This window comes from Aphidius gifuensis, linkage group LG5 (genome assembly GCF_014905175.1).
Source record: "Aphidius gifuensis isolate YNYX2018 linkage group LG5, ASM1490517v1, whole genome shotgun sequence".
Classification (NCBI taxonomy): domain Eukaryota; kingdom Metazoa; phylum Arthropoda; class Insecta; order Hymenoptera; family Braconidae; genus Aphidius; species Aphidius gifuensis.
Genome location: NC_057792.1, coordinates 10,687,423 through 10,709,307, shown reverse-complemented (window position 1 = coordinate 10,709,307; position 21,885 = coordinate 10,687,423). Strand labels below are relative to the sequence as shown.

The 21,885-nt window shown below is 27.7% G+C and overlaps 1 protein-coding gene across 1 annotated transcript; it reads left to right on the top strand.

Moving 5' to 3' along the window:
- The first annotated feature begins 20,620 nt into the window (after positions 1-20,620).
- LOC122856368 lies at positions 20,621-21,577 on the top strand. Its single transcript, XM_044158047.1, has one exon. The coding sequence runs from the start codon at positions 20,621-20,623 to the stop codon at positions 21,575-21,577; it is 957 nt and encodes a 318-aa protein (XP_044013982.1).
- Positions 21,578-21,885: the final 308 nt, after the last annotated feature.

The following is a 21,885-nucleotide window of genomic DNA, read 5'->3' as shown; positions in this document are numbered from 1 at the left end:
TTTTCCCCTCATAATCAATTAAAATTTCGGGTAAAAAAAAAAAACACAAATATTTTATGTGATCTGAAATTCCTTTTTTACTCTCATGAATAATCGAAACAAGAGCACAATAACTTAAATCCATGTTGGATGACAAAAAGAAACCCATTACACCCTATAATCTCAGTCCTGAAAAAGAAAAAATTTACTACGGAGATACGAAAAGGAAAGAGAGTTAGCCTAAATATAACGCTAAAGCATCAACGTGCCAATTGGCTATGGAAGTGAATGATCTCAACTCAAGAAGACCATGAAAACCGTTACCGAACTTCAACACAAGTATAACATCGAACCTCCACTTAGACCAAAGTGTAAATTTGATAAACTTCCAACCACCGAAAGCAACAACTGATAAAAAAACAAGAAGAAAAAACAATACGCAAAAACTTTTCCAAGCTGATAAGCTGGACAAACGATTACAATAAATCACCAACATCATTCAAGAAGTTGCGCATACAAGAGATTAAAACACAGATTCAATTTACCCAACATTTCCAACAGAAAATAGACTACACAACCAAATACGAAAACAAGGTGAGGTTACTGACGACAAAAGCGACAGCAGCAAAGACTCTTCAAACAGGTCTGCAAATAGCAGAAAGCCACCAGTGGTTGTCATGAAACGAAAAATAACCAAACACACAGGTCAAAAAGATGACTTAACAGAACAATTTGAGGAACTACAATTAGAAGAAGCCAGAAAAATAGTGGAACAAGAAAACAGGGTGAAAGAGGAAAAATTAGCAAAGACCCCCTCCCCCCCCGAAAATTTTTTAAGTCCCTTAATCTAAATACGATAAATATGGGAAACATCATTAAATATGAAGGAAAATATAGAAAAATCCCTGAATATAAAGAAAAAAACGATAAATATGGGAAAATATCAGTGAATATTAAGGAAAAATTACCTGATATAAAGAAAAAACCGATAAATATGGAAAAATATCAGGGAAATATCAGTAAATATGAAGGAAAAATCACTGAATATAAAAAAAAACGATAAATATGGAAAAATATCAGCAAAGATAGAGGAAAAATTACTAAATATAAAGAAAAAATTGCTGAATATGAAAAAAAAACCAATAAATATGGAAAAATATCAGTAAATATAAAAAAAAGGGGTAAATCCAAAGGAAACTCTCATAATTATGGGATTATACCAGGGAAATGTCAGTAAATATCAAGGAAAACTTACTGAATATAGAAAAAAATACGATAAATATGGAAAATATCAGTAAATATGGAGGAAAAATCACTGAATATGAAGAAAAATACGATACATATGGGAAAATATCAGTAAATGTAAAGAAAAATGTAGTAAAAAATAGGAAAATATCGAAGAAAAATCAGTGAATATAAAGAAAAAAACGATAAATATAGGAAAATATCTGCGAATATAAAGAAAAAATTACTGAATATAAAGAAGAATCCGATAATTATGAGAAAATTTCAGTGAATATGGAGGAAAAATTACTGAATATGAAGAAAAATACGATATATATGGAAAAATATCAGTAAATATGGAGAAAAAGTGGCTGAATATAAAGAAAAACCGATAAATATAGAAAAATATCAGGAAATCTAAAGTAAAAAGCGCTGAATATAAAGACGACTCCGATATATTATAATATCAAGGAAAATGTAGAAAAAAATATGTCAATATCAAAGAAAAATTACGATAAATATAGGAACATATCAATTAAGTTCTCCCCCCCCCCTCCAACCATAGTAGATCCCTCGAAAGTCCCTTAATTAATTCGAACACGATGAAATGGAAAAATATCGGGGAAACATCAGTAAACATAAAGGAAAATATAGAAAAATATAGCAAAATATCATGAAAAAAATCACTGAATATAACGAAAAATATGATAAATATGGAAAAATATGAAAGAAAAAAACCACTAAATGTATTTTAAAAAATATGATTTCAATTTTGTTACCTCTCTTAATATGCGAATGGGAATCTAAGAGAAATTATCAAATAAATCACAAAAAAAAAATAAAAATGAAATGACAAGTTTAAAAAAAAACAGAAGAAAATAATACAATATATTGTGAGGTGTTGATTCCTCACTTTATTTATTTTATAATTTAATTTAATTTCAAACAGTATTTTAAAGATAGACACGAGATTTATATTTAATATTAATAATAATGAAACAATTTATTTAACAAGTAGAATATGTAATATGACAATTTAACAAGACACAATATGTATATATTTTACTAATTGTGATATGGCAAAGCCAAATCACAAATACAAATTTTAATTAATATTCTCAATGTTTTTCGGACGCACTCGATGGTGGCCGGACAAGAAGTGCCGTTTATATTTTTCTACGTCGTCTCTACGACACGCAGACACACATTTCCACTCATACATACATCACTCAATAAATATAACAATTATACTGGTGTCACGGAGGCACCAATACATACATATATACATTTTATATTTACAATATGGGTGTATCTGTTTTTACACGCTACAATATGTGACCTAAGATATAATAATGTGGAGAACAATCAGAATCCATTTCAGTCAAATTAAAAACAACATATAATAACCAAAAATTAATGACATAAAAATAAAAACGAAATTAATGCAACATCACATCATCAATAGAAAAAAAAAAAACATCCATCATTTTTAACCAATTTGAGAACAGATACAACGAAATTTTTGAAATCATAAGCCAATGAAATCGAAATGAGTAAAAGAAAACAAGAAGGGAACAATCCAAAAATGAAGAAAAAAAAATAAAACTGAGTGATAAAAACACAACAAAAAATACATTGATGAATAAGAAAATTTAAAAAATAACAGATTTAAAATTAAACACAATATGGTACAATATGGTAAACACAAGATTAATTTCGAATTGAAAAAATACAAGAAATCATCTACCAAATAATTCATGTGCAAGTAAAATTATTTTAGCAAGAAAAAAAAAAAATTTTCAATGCTGATAATGTTATTATATAGATATCACCGCAGTCATAATAGCAATAAATGAAGTAGAATTTATATATGCAATGACAGGACGGTTATTAAAAAAAAAGAACAATAACATTAGCAGACGACAGTGATTATGAAGTAAAATAAAATTTGAACAAAAAAAATTTAATAAACTATGTAAAGTTACTAAATTCACTAAAGAAAATATGGAAGGAACAAACAAAATGATGAATAATTTTTAGTTGTAACAGTAATCATTGTAACAATAGAGAATAAAATAAATTTGTAATCACGAATTTCAATAAAGAAATTAAAATTCCCCCCGCAGGGCAGGCACAGTTGCTTCAGCAACTGTTTCATCATTTTTTTTTTATTAATTCATGTAAATCCAAATCCTCGGTGGCAGATGAACTGGGTTCAGACATGATTTTTTTTATTATTATTGGTCCAAATAGAGATTTAAGGTGTTACCCACGCATATCTAGAGACCTCTTTCGGATGGCGTTTAGAAACATAATATTTCTATGAGTGCGAAAGAAATAAAAAAGAAGGAGAAAATCTTGTTTCTCACTTCCACTCAAGTATTTAGACAAAGACAAAAATTTATTTTTATTTATTGTAAAATAAAAAGGTCTCAAAGCCCTATTGATTTTTATATCAAAAATTTCCTTTTTTTTTCTTTTATAAATCTCTAGTTTTTGGTAAATCTGTAATTGTTTTTCTCAAAATGGCTAACCAGGTAATGGAAAACTAAACTTGGCTCTCCGTAAGACGCTATGTTTAACCTCTAAAAAAGTAGTCGACTTTAACAATTAATTAAAAAATAAGTAGCAACAAAATTAACAAAAAATTCAAGATTGCGTATTGTTATTTCAAGAATTTACTACAAAAATTTCAGCAATAGTTCATTGTTTTCTACCAGCACTGGTAACGCCTTAATACTAATATCAATTCTATTGTCCTTAAAATAAAAAAAAAAATGATAAAATCGGAAATTATAAAAACAGAAATTATGTCTTAATGAAAACAAGCAAAATAAATTTGAAAACTATCGCTACTGGAAGAAAGTCTCAATCGCGTCGAAAATCCGGAAAAAAACCGAAAAAATCCGGAGTTTTTTTTTGGAAACATTATTTCTACCAGGGATAGTTTTTAATTTTTCGATTAATTTTTCAAGTAGAAATATATATATTCATATATTTTTTTATATTTATTGTAAAATTTCTAATCAAATGTAAAAAAGAGCTTGAATTGTAAAGTGAGTGTTGACGGGACTTGAACTATACCAACATGATTTTATATGTCAATTATTAGTACATAGAGTATCATTCAGAATAACGAAAAACAAAATGATTTTATCTAAAATTTTTTATTGAATTTTTATTATTATTAAAAAAAAGGATGATATTATTAACGTCTTATTGAGTTATAGGAATAAAAAATTAATTTTACCTTTTAAAAAAGATGATGTATTCCTCAAATAACATCGATATTATTTTCCAAATTTAAATTGATATTATTTTTTAAATTTAAATTAATATAACTTTTATAAAAATAACAATTCACTAATGTTGATAACTGGTTGTTAAATAATTTCGAATATTAATAAAAAGCGAGGAAAACTTTTTGACGTTGAGCTGACAACCCGCGTGGAAAAAAATATATCTCATTTTGTAGACCAGATAGATCTCAATCGAGATATATCTTTAATGTATCTAAGATTTATCCATATCTATCTAAAATATATATACATCTAAATTATATATACATTTGCTGGATACATTTATCGATATATCCCAGATATTTCCAGTATACATTTCAGAGAAATTCGTAAAAGACACATCTTAAAAATTGAAGTTAGATATATATAGTATACATATATATCTTATCTATCCCATATGGAAGTATCTACAACATGTTTATATAGATGTATTTTGTGTATATATATTATTGATATACATACATACATACATACATACATCTTAGATATTTCTTTTGTATATTTGTCTCAATATTTTTTTTTATAATTATTTTCATTTTTTTTCTATGTATATTTTATGCTCATGACAAAATAATAAAAAAAAAATATAGTCAAGTCCTCCAAGGTGCACCCTAAGTGTTCCGTAGAATTTTTTATTTTTTTTCTTGTTGTTTGATTTGTTTTTTCATTTAATTGTAAAATAAATGACGATTTTTATTGTTTTGTTTTATTTTCTAATGTTGTTTATTTCTGTTGTTTAATAAAAAAAATAAATAAATGACCGAAAAATTTCAAAAAAATATCGTAAAGTCTACAGATGAAGCGTCGTCGATTGAAACATTGCCGGAATCGATCTTTCAATATTTGAAATTGGGCCCTATCGAAAAATGAGAATATTAAATCTAATAAGGCCCAAAAATTGAAAATAAATATGATAATTGCTTTTGGGAAAAAAAAAACATAAATTTCATTTAACATCAACTAATTCGGTTCGGCGGTTCAAAAAATATCTTGCAAAAACAAATTCTGACACTACATTTTGTTTAATAAAAAAAAAAATAAACGACCGAAAAATTTCAAAAAAATATCGTAAAGTCTACAGATGAAGCGTCGTCGATTGAAACATTGCCGGAATCGATCCGTCAATATTAGGAATTGGGCCCTATCGAAAAATGCGGATATTAAATCTAATAAGGCCCAAAAATTGAAAATAAATATGATGATTGCTTTTGGGGAAAAAAAAAACATAAATTTCATTTAACATCAACTAATTCGGTTCGGTGGTTCAAAAAATATCTTGCAAATTAAATTCTGACACTATATTTTGTTTAATAAAATGTAGAAAAATGGCACTATCACAACTGATAAGGGCCAAAAATTGAAAATAAATATGACGATTGCTTTTGGGAAAAAAAATGGAACCTAATGGGCTTCGTAGAAGCCAATTCGATTCATAACTTTTTTTTTTATCGCGAAATAACAAAAAGTCACACGAAAAGTGAAAACATAAGTGTCCTACGGAACACTAAAAATAGATATTACAAAAGACATATTTCTAAGATGAATATTTTGTAGTTTTGTTAATTATTTTAGTATTTTATTCAATTCTGTATTATTCACGTGGATATAATTTACGTGGAGCTATTTTTTTTTATTGATGTGTGGTAAAAAACAATAATTTATTTCTCATATATATATTAATAAAAGAAATAAAAACAAGTGACCGTTCAATGTCTTTAAGTCACTTGAGAACTATCTTCATACAATTGGCAGTGTACTGTTTATATGTTTGACAGACGAAAAGGCTTACAAATTAGTTATAAAACTATTTTATAAATTTTACATATATTTCAATCATAAATATATGATTAGCTGTATAATGAAGAAGTAAAAAAAAATCTGAAAATGTACAAAGTTCAATGATATGGATATACGTATGCAATGGATATGATGGTGAATAATTTTCAACTCATTTCTAACCCATTTTTAAAATATGATTCTTCACAATTGTAATATTTGAAAAATATTGAATAAAGTTAAAAGATTATTCAATATTGTATTTGATCGCATCTTATATTTTCGATAATTCTATAGCAATTTTATTTATTTTCAATAATATTGTATAATAATATATATAATAAATAAAAATTATATATCTTAGATATATCGAAATATATCCACATATATCTCGTAAATATAGATTTTGGATATATCCACAGATACATCTATATATACGCCGTACGGCGAATTCCCAATATCTGAGGTATATCTGGATATAAAGAGAATGTTTCAAAAATGTATGTTCGATACATTTTTACGTATATTTTAGATGTATATATTTCCACGCGGGAAACAACTGTGATTAACTGAAGTGATTATAAAGACGGGCATATGTATTACAAAATTTTTTAATTGTCCATTTATATATACTGGTTACCCAGCTTATGTCTTATCCCTAGTCTGCAAAAATTGTAATATATATGTATACAACAGCACACGCTACGCGCTTGAATATATAATCTGCGCTATAGTTAGTCTGCAGATATTGTCGTATATGAATGAATATTTAAATGACAAATTTCATTTTTCTATCAAGTGCAAAGCACTTTTCTATCAAAATTAATTGATGAAATAGCTTACATTCATAAAAAAAAAATTTTTTCTTAGCACCATGTATCTTAAATTTTTATTTTTGTCAATATTTATCGAGAATTTTCTATTTTCCGTCAATATATATCAAAATCGTTTATTTTTTCGTCAATATGTATTACAAAATTTTTTTTTTAATTGTCAATATGTATATACTGGTCACCCAGCTTCTGTCTTGTTCTTAGTCTGCAAATATTGTAATATATGTATACAACAGCACACGCTCGAATATATAATCTGCACTATAGTTAGTCGGCAGATATTGTTGTATATAAACAAATATTTAAATGACAAATTTGATTTTCTATCAAGTGCAAAACACTTTTCTAACAGAATCAATTGATGAAATAGCTTACATTCATAAAAAAAATTTTTTTCTTGGCAATATGTATCTTAAATTTTTATTTTTTTCAATATATATCGAAAATTTTTATTTTTGTCAACATATATTAGAAACTTTCTATCTTCTATCAATATATATCAAAATCGTTTATTTTTTTTTTTGTCAATATGTATCAAAATCGTTTATTTTTTGTCAATATGTATATACTGGTCACCCAGCTTCTGTCTTATCCTTAGTCTGCAAATATATGTATACAACAGCACACGCTACGCGCTTGAATATATAATCTGTGCTATAGTTAGTCTGCAGATATTCTCGTATATAAATAAATATTTGAATGACAAATTTCATTTTTCTATCAAGTGCACAGTACTTTTTTATCAAAATTAATTGATGAAATAGCTTACATTCATAAAAAAAAATTTTTTTCTCAGCAACATGTATCTTAAATTTTTATTTTTGTCAATATATATCGAGAATTTTCTATTTTCCGTCAATATATATCAAAATCGTTTATTTTTTTTTGTAAATATGTATCAAAATCGTTTATTTTTTGTCAATATGTATATACTGGTCACCCTCACATATATGACAAATTGTGGCATTTTGAAATTCGTGCTTCTGTTGCACAGTCAACGGTTCCATTGGTATTGGATTTGAAAGTATATCATTGACCTGGTGTGCTAATTTTTCCAATTCTCCAATAAACCATTCAATACAGTTTTCACTACGATTCATTCTGTAGAATGATAATGTATTATCATAGGTACACTTAACATAGTACGCAGCACTGTGTGGAATATGCTCTTCAGAGTTGGTATTTTCAATCGGTTTTAAAATGCACTCCAAATCGGCATAAACGACAAAAGGTACAAGTTCTCTGTATCGATGATTTTTAAATTTCAGCATATTGGCATCTTCTTTTGGCATAATCATCCGTGCATGATTAATTTGAGAACAGTCAGCCGAATGTCTATTCAAAAATATTTGTGATGTAAAATGATTCAGACATCTGTCACATATATATAAACGACAATGAGCTTTGACGACTTGTGAGCCTACAAGGCGTGACAAATTTTTGATTAACGCAAAATGGAAAATTTTTTTTTCTTTTTTCTGCTTTTAAATATAATTTTCATATTCATTTTCTTCATCCACTTCCATTTTATTATCATCATCATCATCATCATCTTCATCATCGTCAGCCGAAAAACATTCATCATCAAAAATACTGTTATTAGTATTGGTAACATATTTTTTTTTATCATTTTCGTTTTTATCCACCGCCAACAGATGAATCGTTTGACTGTCACAAATATTATCACTCAAAAATATAGGAGCAATAATACTTTTTTTTGAATTATTTGAAACAATTGTTTAAACATTTATTTTCAAATTGTTGATTTTTTCAAATTTTGATATGTCTCGCAGCTTCATTGGAAAAGATAGTCCATCATATGATAACACTGTACTGATATGTGGATATGAACTCACACGACAAGGATTTTCTTGTACAGAATGTAAGGCTGCAGTCACAGGATGTAAAGCTGCAGTCACACACCACAAAAAACAAAAATTATCTCTATTTTTGATATTCAGCACAGCTTTTTTTTTTTCAATGTCAGCAGGCATCTGTACAAATGTCGAATCACCACCACGCAACGGTTGATATTTGCATACAGTGAAGATGATACTCTGAATTTTTTTCAAACTCCAACCAGAAATACCAAGATTAAATTCCTCTATTTTCTTCAATATAGGATCATAAAAATATTCATCAAACCAGTCATCGAGATTTGTTGTTGGTAATATAACAGCATTTTTTTTTCTCTGACTTCTTGGTCATCTTTCAAAACCTCATATTTACAATGTAAACATGAATTGATCTTGAGATTAATTTTTTTTTTGAGAAATTCTTTCAGTTTTTTACTAACCAATAACCATAGTTTGAGCATCTCTCAAAAAATTTTCAATCCCTATATGATAAAGATTTGTTACACTTCCAGTTATAATATTTCCCCTGAAAATATTTTTCAAATCATTCCATTTTACTCTGTCATGCAATGTTGGTTCATCATGATGAGTGCTCATGCCAGCACCATGGTATAATTTTTTTCCTTTTTTTACTTGCAACTTTTCAACTATAGTTGTGAGTCTAACTACGACTAGTTGTATTCTTTTTTTTGCACCCACTCACGGAGAAAAATATCCTGCGATTTTTACACAAAAAATAATGTAAAATTTGGGACCGTATTGAAATATTGTAAGAATTCATTTTTTTTTTAGTAATCGAGTGTTTCACGTATTTTTGTGTATAGTTTACATTCTTCTTGTAGAAGTGTTGTTTTACAAAGTTAAACTGCGAGAATTACATTTTTTTTGTATAAATGTTGTTTTATAAAGTTAAACTGTAGAAATTACCTTTATTTTGTAGAAATGGTGTTTTACCGACGAATCATGTAAAATTTACATTTTTTTTTGTTTTTGAATAATATATAACGATTTTAAATTGACAAAAAAAAAAAAAATTTTAGATTTTTTTTTTATTCAGAATATTAACGGAGTTTGATTTGTTTTATTTTTGTTTTTGCTTGTCCCGACCGGGATTTGAACCTACATCTACCTAAACCTATATAAACCTATAATCCTAAAGCCAGTGCGTTATCCCCTAAGCCATCGCGCGTAAACTTAAAAGTCGGAAAATTTTCATCCATATCAAGGATGACATTCGACAAATAAAAAATAATACATTTTTAATTGATAAATTAAATTAATAAAGAAATAAACATATAAAAAAAAATTAAAACATGAATAGAGTATAAAAATTAAAAACAAATAAATAAACTAGAATTAACTGTGATATGAATATAGACTACACTGAGAGAATTTTTTTGTTAATTCTACGGGGCAACCACTACGAAGTGGGCCAAGTTGACATTTCCGTATTTAACTATTTATTTACACTAAGTTTTCTGCATGTGGTTACTACTATTTACGAAAGAATACCGTAAAAATTCAGGAATTTATAATTACGGGAATATGATGTAAAAAATATCAAATTATCACGGAATTATTTTATTGCGCATTGAATATTTTTCGGTGTATTCACGAGTTATTTTATAGTCTATGTAGGGTATATAGATTATTTGTGAATGTAACATCAAATATTCCGGTATGACACCGTAGATATAGAACGTTTACCAAGAAATTTATAAATACGGAAAAAAACTCTAAAAAAGTTAGCAAAACACTGACGAATTTTTAAGTTACCGATTTATATTTACAGGGGACCCCGTACTTTTACGGCTTCTTTTATTTTTTTATGACAACAAACAAATTTGAAAGGCTTTTAAAAATAGAGAATTTATTTTTACGGGGCACCCCGTACTTATAAAAAACCGTAGTTTTATCTAAAAGAAAAACAAAAAAAAAAATTTATTTACACGACAGTCGTAATTGACACGATGCAAATAATTTTAATTAGTAACGAACATGTAATTTTATTTAAATAATAAATAAAAAATGTCTAAGGAAAAGCAGTAGCTAAGGAAAAGATGTAGCTAAAGAATTCATGTGACTGAGGAATTATTTCCTTGGAATATAATTTTTTGGCAACATTAATTCCTTAGCTACTGCTTTTCCTTGGACATTTGTATTTTTAAAAAATAAATTTACATGTATTTGTCCTTGGACATTTGTATTTTTAAAAAATAAATTTACATGTATTTTATTTATAAAATAAATGAAAAATGTCCAAGGAAAAGCAGTAGCTAAGGAATTATTGTGACTAAGGAATTATTTCCTTGAAACATAATTATTTGGCAACCTCAATTCCTTAGCTACATCTTTTTCTTAGCTACTGCTTTTCCTTGGACATTTTTTATTTATTTTATAATTAAAATACATGTAAATTTATTTTTTTTAAATACAAATGTCCAAGGAAAAGCAGTAGCTGAGGAAAAGATGTAGCTAAGAAAAAGATGTAGCTAAGGAATTAATGTATAAAAAATCAACATTAATGCCTTAGCTACATCTTTTCCTTAGCTACTGCGTTTCCTTGGACATTTTTTATTTATTTTATAAATAAAATACATGAAAATTTATTTTTTAAAAATACAAATGTCCAAGGAAAAGCAGTAGCTAAGGAATTAATGTGGCTAAGGTATTGAGGTTGCCAAAGAATTATGTTTCAAGAAAACAATTCCTTAGTCACATTAAATCCTTAGCTACATCTTTTCCTTAGCTACTGCTTTTCCTTGGACATTTTTGTTTTCCAAAAATAAAATTACATGTCTTTTATCTACTACGTAATGGCTGTAAAATTAATCCAGTCGTAATTACGACTCAATTTATTTGGCAACATTCTTTTCTTACACGGAGAGAAATTCGCACCAAATATTACTGTAGTGGTATCGTAAAAATCATAGCTGACGTCATTAAAGCGACTAATTCCCACTTATTATAATGATTATTATTATATTTCATCTAAATTTTTTACTGTAGTCTACCGGAATTTTTGGAAGTCTCGAGTTAATGGTATACTTTATGCCAGAAATTACTGTAGTGTACAGCAGGTTTTCCCGCCAGATGACACGAATATTTATTGGAAATCAAGTGTGTTCCTAACCTCTTCTAAAAAAGTTTATTGTTTTTATTTTATTTATGAATTTTAATAAAAATACGGTGAAACACATGAAAATCATAAAATGGTTTATTTTTTTAAAATTAATAAACACATTACATTTTTATTCTGATGTTTAAATAATAAGGTTTTATTTAATTTTTTGTGACGTTTTTTTGTTTTGTTTTGATTAAAATTACTGTAGTGTAGTAGGAAATTCTAGTCGATCCTGGTGGCCTCCCCACGCAACTTCTCAATTTCCAGTAGACTACAGTAAAATTCGTTTGATACTCTACAGCATTATTTGCTGCGGATTTCTCTCCGTGTAGAAACATTTGCCTATAGCTTTTTTATCAATTAATTATGGGGAAAATAGCTAAAGAATCGATATTGCTAAATAAATTATTTTGTAGTCTAGTTTAATTTTACATCATTTTTATTTATTTTAAAATATAATTATTGTGTCGTATGGCTGTAAAAGTAATTTAAACTACGTATTAATTTATTTGGCAAAAAAACATTTCGACAAAAAAGCAAAAGTGGGAGCAATGTATACGTCACAATATTTCTACGGAAAAAGTGTAAATTTTACGTTCCAACGACGTAAATCAAAAAGATCACTGAATAAATGTTTTTTTTTCATGTTTTTTCGGTAAATTTTACAATAAATAAAATTAGTTCTATTAAATTATTCTGGTGTTTCATTTTCTCGGAATATCCGGTATTTCTCTTAAAAAAATGTAAAATTAACAATAAAATATTACAAAATTTATCTTTCTTTTAATGCAAACTTTACATTTTCTCATATGAAATAAGTTTCCATTTAAAAATAATAAATCTTACAATATAGTCAATGAAAATTTTATGGGATTTATCAGATAACGTAGAATCATTTTTTATTTATGCAAAAATTACACAAAATTATGGTGTATTTCGCAGATGTCGGCCACGGTCCCAAATTTTACAATAATCTGTGTAAAAATCGCAGGATATTTTTCTCAGTGCTGAATCAGCTGAATTTTTTGTAAATTTGTTTAGTAATTTTATATTTACATTGCCCCATTTGATCCATCGATCAATACTGGCGATAGTATTAGCTGATTTGTAACCCGCATTCAAAATATTAATAAGTTTTCCACACCTTTCGATAGAATACATTTTTAAATATATAATTTTTTTATTAATCGGAAGGAAGTAGTTGTCTCAAGATCAACTGACCGTCGACTGATGAGACAAGATTGACAAAAGAATGAATTCAATAAATATATTTATATATTGTTTGAAGAAATAAGAAAGGAAGTGGAAAAAATTATTCTATTATTTTATATTTAAAATAAAAAAAGAGAGAAATAATAATGTGCAAAGTAAGCAAATAATGAATCTCGATACATGATTAAGACAATGCATCTAATAAATGAAAAAAAAAAAAAAGCAATAATATTGTCCGAAGATCAAAGAACAGGAAGATGAAAAAAAAACATTTAATTATTTTCTATTCAAAATATATGAAGAGAGAAATATGCATAGTAAAGAAAAAATGAATTTAATTATTTTATATTCAAAATATAAAAAGAGAGATAATTGAAAATGTGCATAGTAAGGAAAAAAATAAATCTCGATGTATGATTGAGACAATTCATCTAATAAATGAAAAAGAAAGCATTAATATTGTCCCAAGGTCAAAGAACAGGAAGATAAAAAGACATTTAATTATTTTATATCCAAAATATAAAAAAAGAGAAATGAAAAAGTGCATAGTAAGGAAAAAAATAATCTCGATGTATGATTGAGACAATGCAATGACCGCAGACGTTAAAAAAGGAAACATTTAATTATTTTCTATTTAAAATATATGAAGAGAGAAATAAAAAAATATGTATACTAAGGAAAAAAATGAATTTTATATTCAAAATATAAAAGAGAGAAATGAAAAAATAAATCTCGATGTATAATTGAGACAATGCATCTGGAATTACCGCGCGTGCCTGCCGGCCGTCAACAGATCATGTTTCGATGTTCGTTCTCCATGTAAATTGTTTGTCTTTTATTGGACATATATATGTATAGCATAAAAGAATTATATATTGAATCGGAAAGAAATATGGATATCTCTACTTTTCTAATTATCTTGCATTTTTTGTCTTTTTATACAATTTACCGGGATGATTTATGTCACTTTGTTCGGGATTGTTATTCAAGTAAGAAGCTGCTTTATTTTTTTTATTTTGTGTGAATTAAAAGTGCTAATCAAAAATAGATATGGACTCGTTGGAAACTCTGGTAAATATTTTTTGAAATATTATATTAATTTTCTCAATTTAAACATGAGTATTATAATAAATTTTTAATAAATTTGTTTAACAAAGTTGGCTCCTCATCGAGACGGTCTTCGCAGATTATCTGAAACGGAAATGGATTGGCGATATAGTCAACGCATGGATCGCTCTTTTTCACCGGTATTGCGCTGCCGAAATTTAGTATTGGTTAGTATTTTATTTATAAATATTTTACAAATATAATTCAATAATATATTTATTTATTTATTAGATAAAATATCATATCGAAGCTATTCTCAGAGGTTTTATAGCTAGCACTATGTTTCCAAGACTAAGTGGTTTTCAAATGTATGATAATGATGATTTAGATGCAAGACCACGATTTAGAGTTTGTATGTATTTTATTTTTTATTTGTAAAAATTAAGATTCTAAGTACCACTGATAATAATAAATTCATGCTTTTAGACAATATTCCTGCTAACGAGGCAAATGATAATAGTACAGTAATGGAAGATGAGTCTGACTTGGCTATGGATAAGTTGGACCATCTAATAATATTCCCATCACTTGGAGGTAATAATTTGTGTGATTTTTTCTGATATATTTTTTTATAATATTTATGTCAATATATAAATTTTTTCTAGCAAAATATTCATTGATACCAGATGATCGATATGGTCAGTGCCGTAACAAAGAATTTTTGCGCCCTGGGCAAAATTATATTTTGCGCCCTATTTTTATCGATATAATATATAAAAAAAAAATCATTTGTTAGGTGTATTTAACGATAATATATATAACAAGCAAAACCGCCAGAATATACTGAAATAATTTTTTTTTCTAAATAAAAATTGTTGTGGATAATAATATAAAAGACAAAATATTTTAAAAGTGATATAGATGAAGAATGAATCATTACAAAATCAAAACAGTTTTTGTCTTCTGGCGTTGTCGCTGAAAAATTCATCTATGATGTCATCGAAGTCTATTGAAGATACAATCAATTTGGCACAATGATTCTATTGTATTATAGAAAATATTGCAGAGAAATTGATCTAGATAATGAAATAATTTATTTGGTTACATCCAATCTTTAGCAACAGCCGCTAATAGCTTTTTGATTAATTAATTATGGCAAATGTATCTAGGGAAAGAATGTAACCAAATATATTAATTCCTAGTCTAAATTAATTCCTTAGCAATATCTCCTATCATAAATTGAAATTATTGTCTAAATTAGCTAAAGAATTCATTTAGACTAGGAAATAATAATACATTCTTTCCTCAGCAATATTTGGCAATAGCTTTTTTATTAATTAATTATGGCAAATGTTGCTAAGAAAAGGATGTGACCAAATAAATAAATTCGTAATCTGAATTAATTTCTCAGCCATTTGCCATAATCATCTCAATTTATGTCAATTAAAAAAAGGATAGGCAAACCTTTGGCATATAGTCAATACAAGCAGAATAAAAATCGGTCCATGTTAACCTGCGTTAGTAATTAAGTCGGTTATAGTACGATGTTAGTGATAGGTAGAATTCGGTAGAATTTTAGAGTATAGAGGATCGTGTCTTGGCCGTTGTCAGAAGAAACAAAAAAAAATTTCAATTCAAATTATTAAGTATATTTTTTATTTTACGTCTTATTTTGCATTTTTAATATTGTTTTAGGACGATTGTCTCTAAACGACAAATGACAATAATGAGGACAATTAACTTCAAAATTTAGAAAGACAATCATGTTTATATAATATCTGAATGATCATAAATGACAGTAGTCAATTTCTTTTCTGAAAATATAATTTTTTGTTGATTGTTTAAAAAAGAATATTTTTTTTTCTTGTGACGCGCTTCTAAGTGCGCCCCCCCTTTACACTGCGCCCTGGGCAGTTGCCCCTCTTGCCCACCCCTTGTTACGGCACTGGATATGGTACAACTATAACTGTTGGTGAGTGAATATTTCTTTATTATAATGAAAAAGGTACTAATATGAATGCTAATTTATATTTTTCAATTTTTGTTGTAGAACTTTGCAGTGTTACGTATGTGTCAGATCAAGAGATGGATGTATATCAAGAATCTGATACTGAAACTGACGAAGTTTCAAGTACACAAAATAATGATGTTGCCATGGAAAAATTATATATAAAAAGGAAAAAATATAATAAGGAATTCCTATTTTTCTAATCCTAAGAGAATTATATTTTATATTTAACTAATAGATAATAATTAATAAAATTGATCAATATAAAAAAATTAAATAATTTATATCATTTATTTTTGTTACCCTATTACTTTTTACATTTTTCAGCGGCATGGGAACATAAAACATGGGACATAAGACATGGGAACATAAAACATGGGACATAAGATTTGGGAACATGGGAACATACTACATGGGAACATTGGACATGGGAACATGCAAAATGGTAACATACTACATGGGAACATGGGAACATAACACATGACAAATCGCAATTTAAAATGATAAAATTAAAATCTGTATTACCGACCCAGGGTAAGAATGCACACAAATTTCTTTACCATCTCTACATTACCGGTCTTATTGCCCTGTCCCCTCGCCGATCTACCTTTTTTCGACCACCCCTTGTCACAGAACGTCTATTAATTGTTAAATCATTTTTAAGACCTGTTTCATCAGCCTCTTGCTCCATCACTTGTAGATCTTCAATCGTATCATGGAAAGCCTACGTTTCCTTATCAGAACTAAGATTTTGTTCTATGTTTACATTTTCAAAATTACTTGAATGCGTTTTATCGGAAATAATACTGTCTTCTTCTCTTTTAAAATCATATGTGTTGTCTTTACTAATTTTGCTATTTTTATTGTTTATTATTGGTGTTATTTTAGCAGCTATATTCTCAAGTGGTCCGATGACTGGTTTTAAGTACTCGTTAGCAGTTTCAGATATGTTTTCTTTCCCTAATTTTAATAATTGATGCTTCTTCTTTATTACATCTCTAACTTTTTCTATTTCTTCAAGAAATTTCGCTTCTTTTAACAGTGCTTCCTTCTCGAGAAGCATGTTAATTCAACAGGATTTAAACATAAACTAATATTTCTTTAACAAATTGTATCGTTATTTATATTTATAAAGCAATCAAAATTTTTTCTGTATCTTTCATCATTTATATTGCGATCTTTATCAATAAATAGGAAACAATATTTCTCTTCCCAACACTTGATACCTATCCGAAGAAATTTATTATACTCCATATCAATATTTTCATGATCCTGCCAAATATGTTTGAGATTTAGCTGATCACAGGGGAACACAACCAAGAAATTAATATTATCTCGAATCAAATGCTTTGGAATTTGAGCATACAATTGACACAAATAAAACGAATCAACATTACAATGACGTCCCATTGAAAAATATTCCCTTATTGGCTGTTGATTTTCAGTTGCAACGTCATCAATTGTGAACAATGAGTTTGGTTTTGCTTCTTCAACAGGAATTACTTGATCATTGCTTGAAAATTTATGATAATTTATATTTTCAAGTGGTTCCAGTAGTTTTTCTAAATATCGATATTTTGGTTGGCATAATGATTTACTATAAATATAAATCTTAGCAAAACGTAAACCATTTGGATTCACAATTAAACTCATAAGCGCGTTAGCTTTGCCACAATTACTCCCACCAATAATAGCACAACGTATCGTATTTGGCAATAAGTCTCCATGTCTTTTCTGAATCAAACCCTCACCACTTTTTACTGTAATTATATCAAAGTTTATCACTGGTAATTTAAGAGCTTGCTTCTTGTACTCCATCTTGATCAACACTAATTATAAAAATATAAAGTCAACTGTTTTATATGGAAAAAATCAGTCAATCATCAACCATGATAGAGCATACAAATAATAAAGATAACAAGAAAAATAAAAAAACTTTTTGGAAAAGGAATATTAAATAAAATTATTAATAAACTACCTATCGAATTACATCTACCTGAATATTCTTTTTGTGGACCTGGAACTAAGCTAGAGAAACGTTTGGCAAGAGGAGATCGAGGAATAAATCCTCTAGACGTAGCTTGTAAAAATCACGATATCGCATACTCGAAAAATCAGAAAGATATTAAAGCTAGGAACCTAGCTGATGATATTTTAGCGCGTGAAGCTTCAAAACAAATTTTTGTCAAGGATTCAAGTCTAGGTGAAAGGGCTGCAGCTGCACTTGTAACTGGAACAATGAAAATCAAATGAAGATTCGGTATGTTTATAATTTAGCAATAATACAAATTAATGAGCCTGATATTTAACGTTATTTTTTTATTATCCTCTTATTTTGTTATTCCCTACTGGGTAACGGGTTAGGAGGGAATGTGTGATTATGTAGATTCTACCTTGATGTTGTGGTTTATCCAAAATTAAATTGAAGAGAGCGTGTCAATCCGGATGGTCGCCTGATGATGTTGATAATTAACGATAATCCAATAGGTAAGACAAAACTCGCAGCACAGAAAAACAACACACCAGAAAAGTTCACAGTCAATGTTAGGATTTAGGAAGGGTAAAATTTGTAGGAATAATAAATTGTCACAGTTATTTATTTAAGTTTCGATTCACTGATAATATCATTTATTTGTTATAAATTTCTTTAAAAGAATTGTAATTATTTTATTCATATTTTTATCGATTAAGATGATCAATAATTTTTATTATAAATTTGTGAAATGTTATTAAGTATTTAATTCAAATAAAATTAGATTAATTTTAAATTTAATTAGATGTTTGTCGGATAAAAGTTATCACGAGAGTGACGCTCCTTAAAAATTAAAATAAAAATATTCCCATAAAATTATATCTTAAAGTAGGGATGAAAAAGTGGTGCCATATTTGAACCAATCATATTAAATGGTTCCCATAGTAGTCAGCATTGTTCCATTTGTTTAAACATTTAAAAAATAATAATTTAATAATTTCAACGGATGTAGTATCTCGCGTTGCAGAGGTGACTCTGAAAACTGCTTACAAAAATGATTTAAAAATGAAAAATATAATATTTTGTGAAAATGCAAAATATAAATTTTATTGCAAATGAATTAAAAATAATTTAAAATAAAAAAGAAAAATTTTATTGTTTGCTCGGCATTTTACATTCGTTGAATTCATTAGACTGTTATTCTTTTTTATTGATTATTAATTGTAAATATACCAAGACGTAACAAGCACTTATTTCTTTTTTAACATTTAATTCAATACCAAATATTGATAGCCATAATAATCAAATTGAATTCATTGAGGCCAATGGTCATTCTGAATCAATTACAATACCAACTGGCAGCTACGAAATAGATGATCTTATCCGAAGCTTGAAAATACATTCTATCAAGTTAAGCTGCAACAATAATACTCTGCATACATATATCCAAAGCGATAAAATAATTGATTTCTAGGACCTTTACTTGGATTCACATCAAAATTATTGGAGGCTGGTAAAACACATGAGTCAGATCTACCAGTAAATATAATTCAAGTCAATAGTTTGCGTATAGAGTGTAATATAACAACTGGAGCTTATTGTAACAACCAAAAAGTACATACAATACACAGTTTTTTCCTGCTGTACCACCTGGTTATAAAATAATAGAAGTACTTACTTCTCCTATTTATTCACCAGTTACTGTGAAGTCAATAGATTACATACAACTAAAAATTGTTGATCAAGCAGGTCGAGCTGTTAATTTTCGTGGTGAAACAATTACAATCACTCTACATGTTAAATCATAATGATGGGAATTGAGTTTAATTCTCGCACAATAAAGAGAGGATTTCCATATAAAAACAGCAAATCATGGACATCACCAACCACTCTCAATCAAGCAGTCAAGACATTAACAACTCAGAATATAACATACCTACAAAGTCTAGGGTTAAAATTAAAAAATTCTGGACTTGGAACTTCAATTGGGTAAATATAACTTGTCTCAGTTGTTTTGCACGTCAAAATGGGTGATATACTTGATATCAACGCACCAGTTCATTTCAACAATGAGATATCCAGCTATGAGCTGCATGCACATCAAACATTCGGATCATCAAGCTTTGAGAATAGTCTTGAAATAAGAATATCAATACAAATCCAAGATTTATTCATTTTGCCATGTAAGAGCTACATTCATATAAGTGGAAAATTATGTAAAGAAGAAAATAATGATGTACCAATTGGTATTTCACTAGTTAATAATGCAATGGGTTTTTTATTTGAATAAATGCGTTATGAGTTAAATGGGGTTTTAGTTGATAAATCCAAAAATGTTGGGATTACAACAACAATAAAAAATTATTTATCAATTAATTCGAGAGAGAATAATGAAAATGCTGGATGGTTAAACGGACCTGAGCAGATGATGTTAACAGATGGAAATGGTTATTTTGATTTATGCATACCATTGAAAATGTTTTTTGGTTTTGCTGAAGACTATCAAAAAATCATTATTAACGCTAAACATGAAATTATTCCGGTACAATCTCGCTCTGATTTAAATTTAATCGTGAGAGATGTTGCAACTTTTCAAGAAGAAGTTAAATTTGATTTAAAAATTACAAAAGTTGGATGGTTAGTGCCATATGTAACACTATCGAAGAGAAATAAAATGGAAATGATGAAATATATACAAAAAGATCCAGTCATTTCTATTGGATTCAGGACCTGGGAACTCTATGAATATCCACTGCTACCAACAACAAATCATCATATTTGGACGGTGAAGACATCAACTCAACTGGAAAAACCTTACTATGTTATTCTTGCTTTTCAAACAAATAGAAAAAACGTATGGCATGCAGATGCAGCAAGATTTGATCATTGTAATATAACAAATGTTAAATTATATCTTAACTCACAAATTTTCCCATATAGAAATTTAAATCTTGACATTCCGAAAAATCAATTTTCGTTATTGTATGATATGAATGAAAATTTTTCCGAGTCTTATTATGGAGCTAAAATAGATTTGATATCAAAAAATCCTTTCATTCATCAAGCACCAATAATTGTAATTGATTGTAAACAAAATGAACTTTTAAAAGCTGGTGCTGTAGATGTACGTTTAGAATTTAAATCTAAAGACAATTTTCCACAAGGAACTGCAGCTGATTGTTTAATTTTACATGATCATATAATTGAGTATAAACCAATCAGTGGCATTGTACATAAATTAAGTTAAAATAATAAAAATTAAGTTAAATTTAAGAATGAAAAATAATAAAATAAAATAAAATAAATTAATGTAAACAAAAAAAATTATCGTAATAAATAAAGAGAAAAAAAGGTTTATTTTTTGTTTTATATATTTATTTCTACAATCATCATTTCGTCAACAAAATCATTGTCTTCTATCAAACAATTGTCAAATTTAATATTTCTATTCTTTTCACCAGCCAGAGTCATGATTAAGCTTCCCTCTTTTATAGCCTTTTGTAGCTCAGAATATTCTTGCTCATCCTTGTCAAAAAGATCGGCGAATCTTTTTGG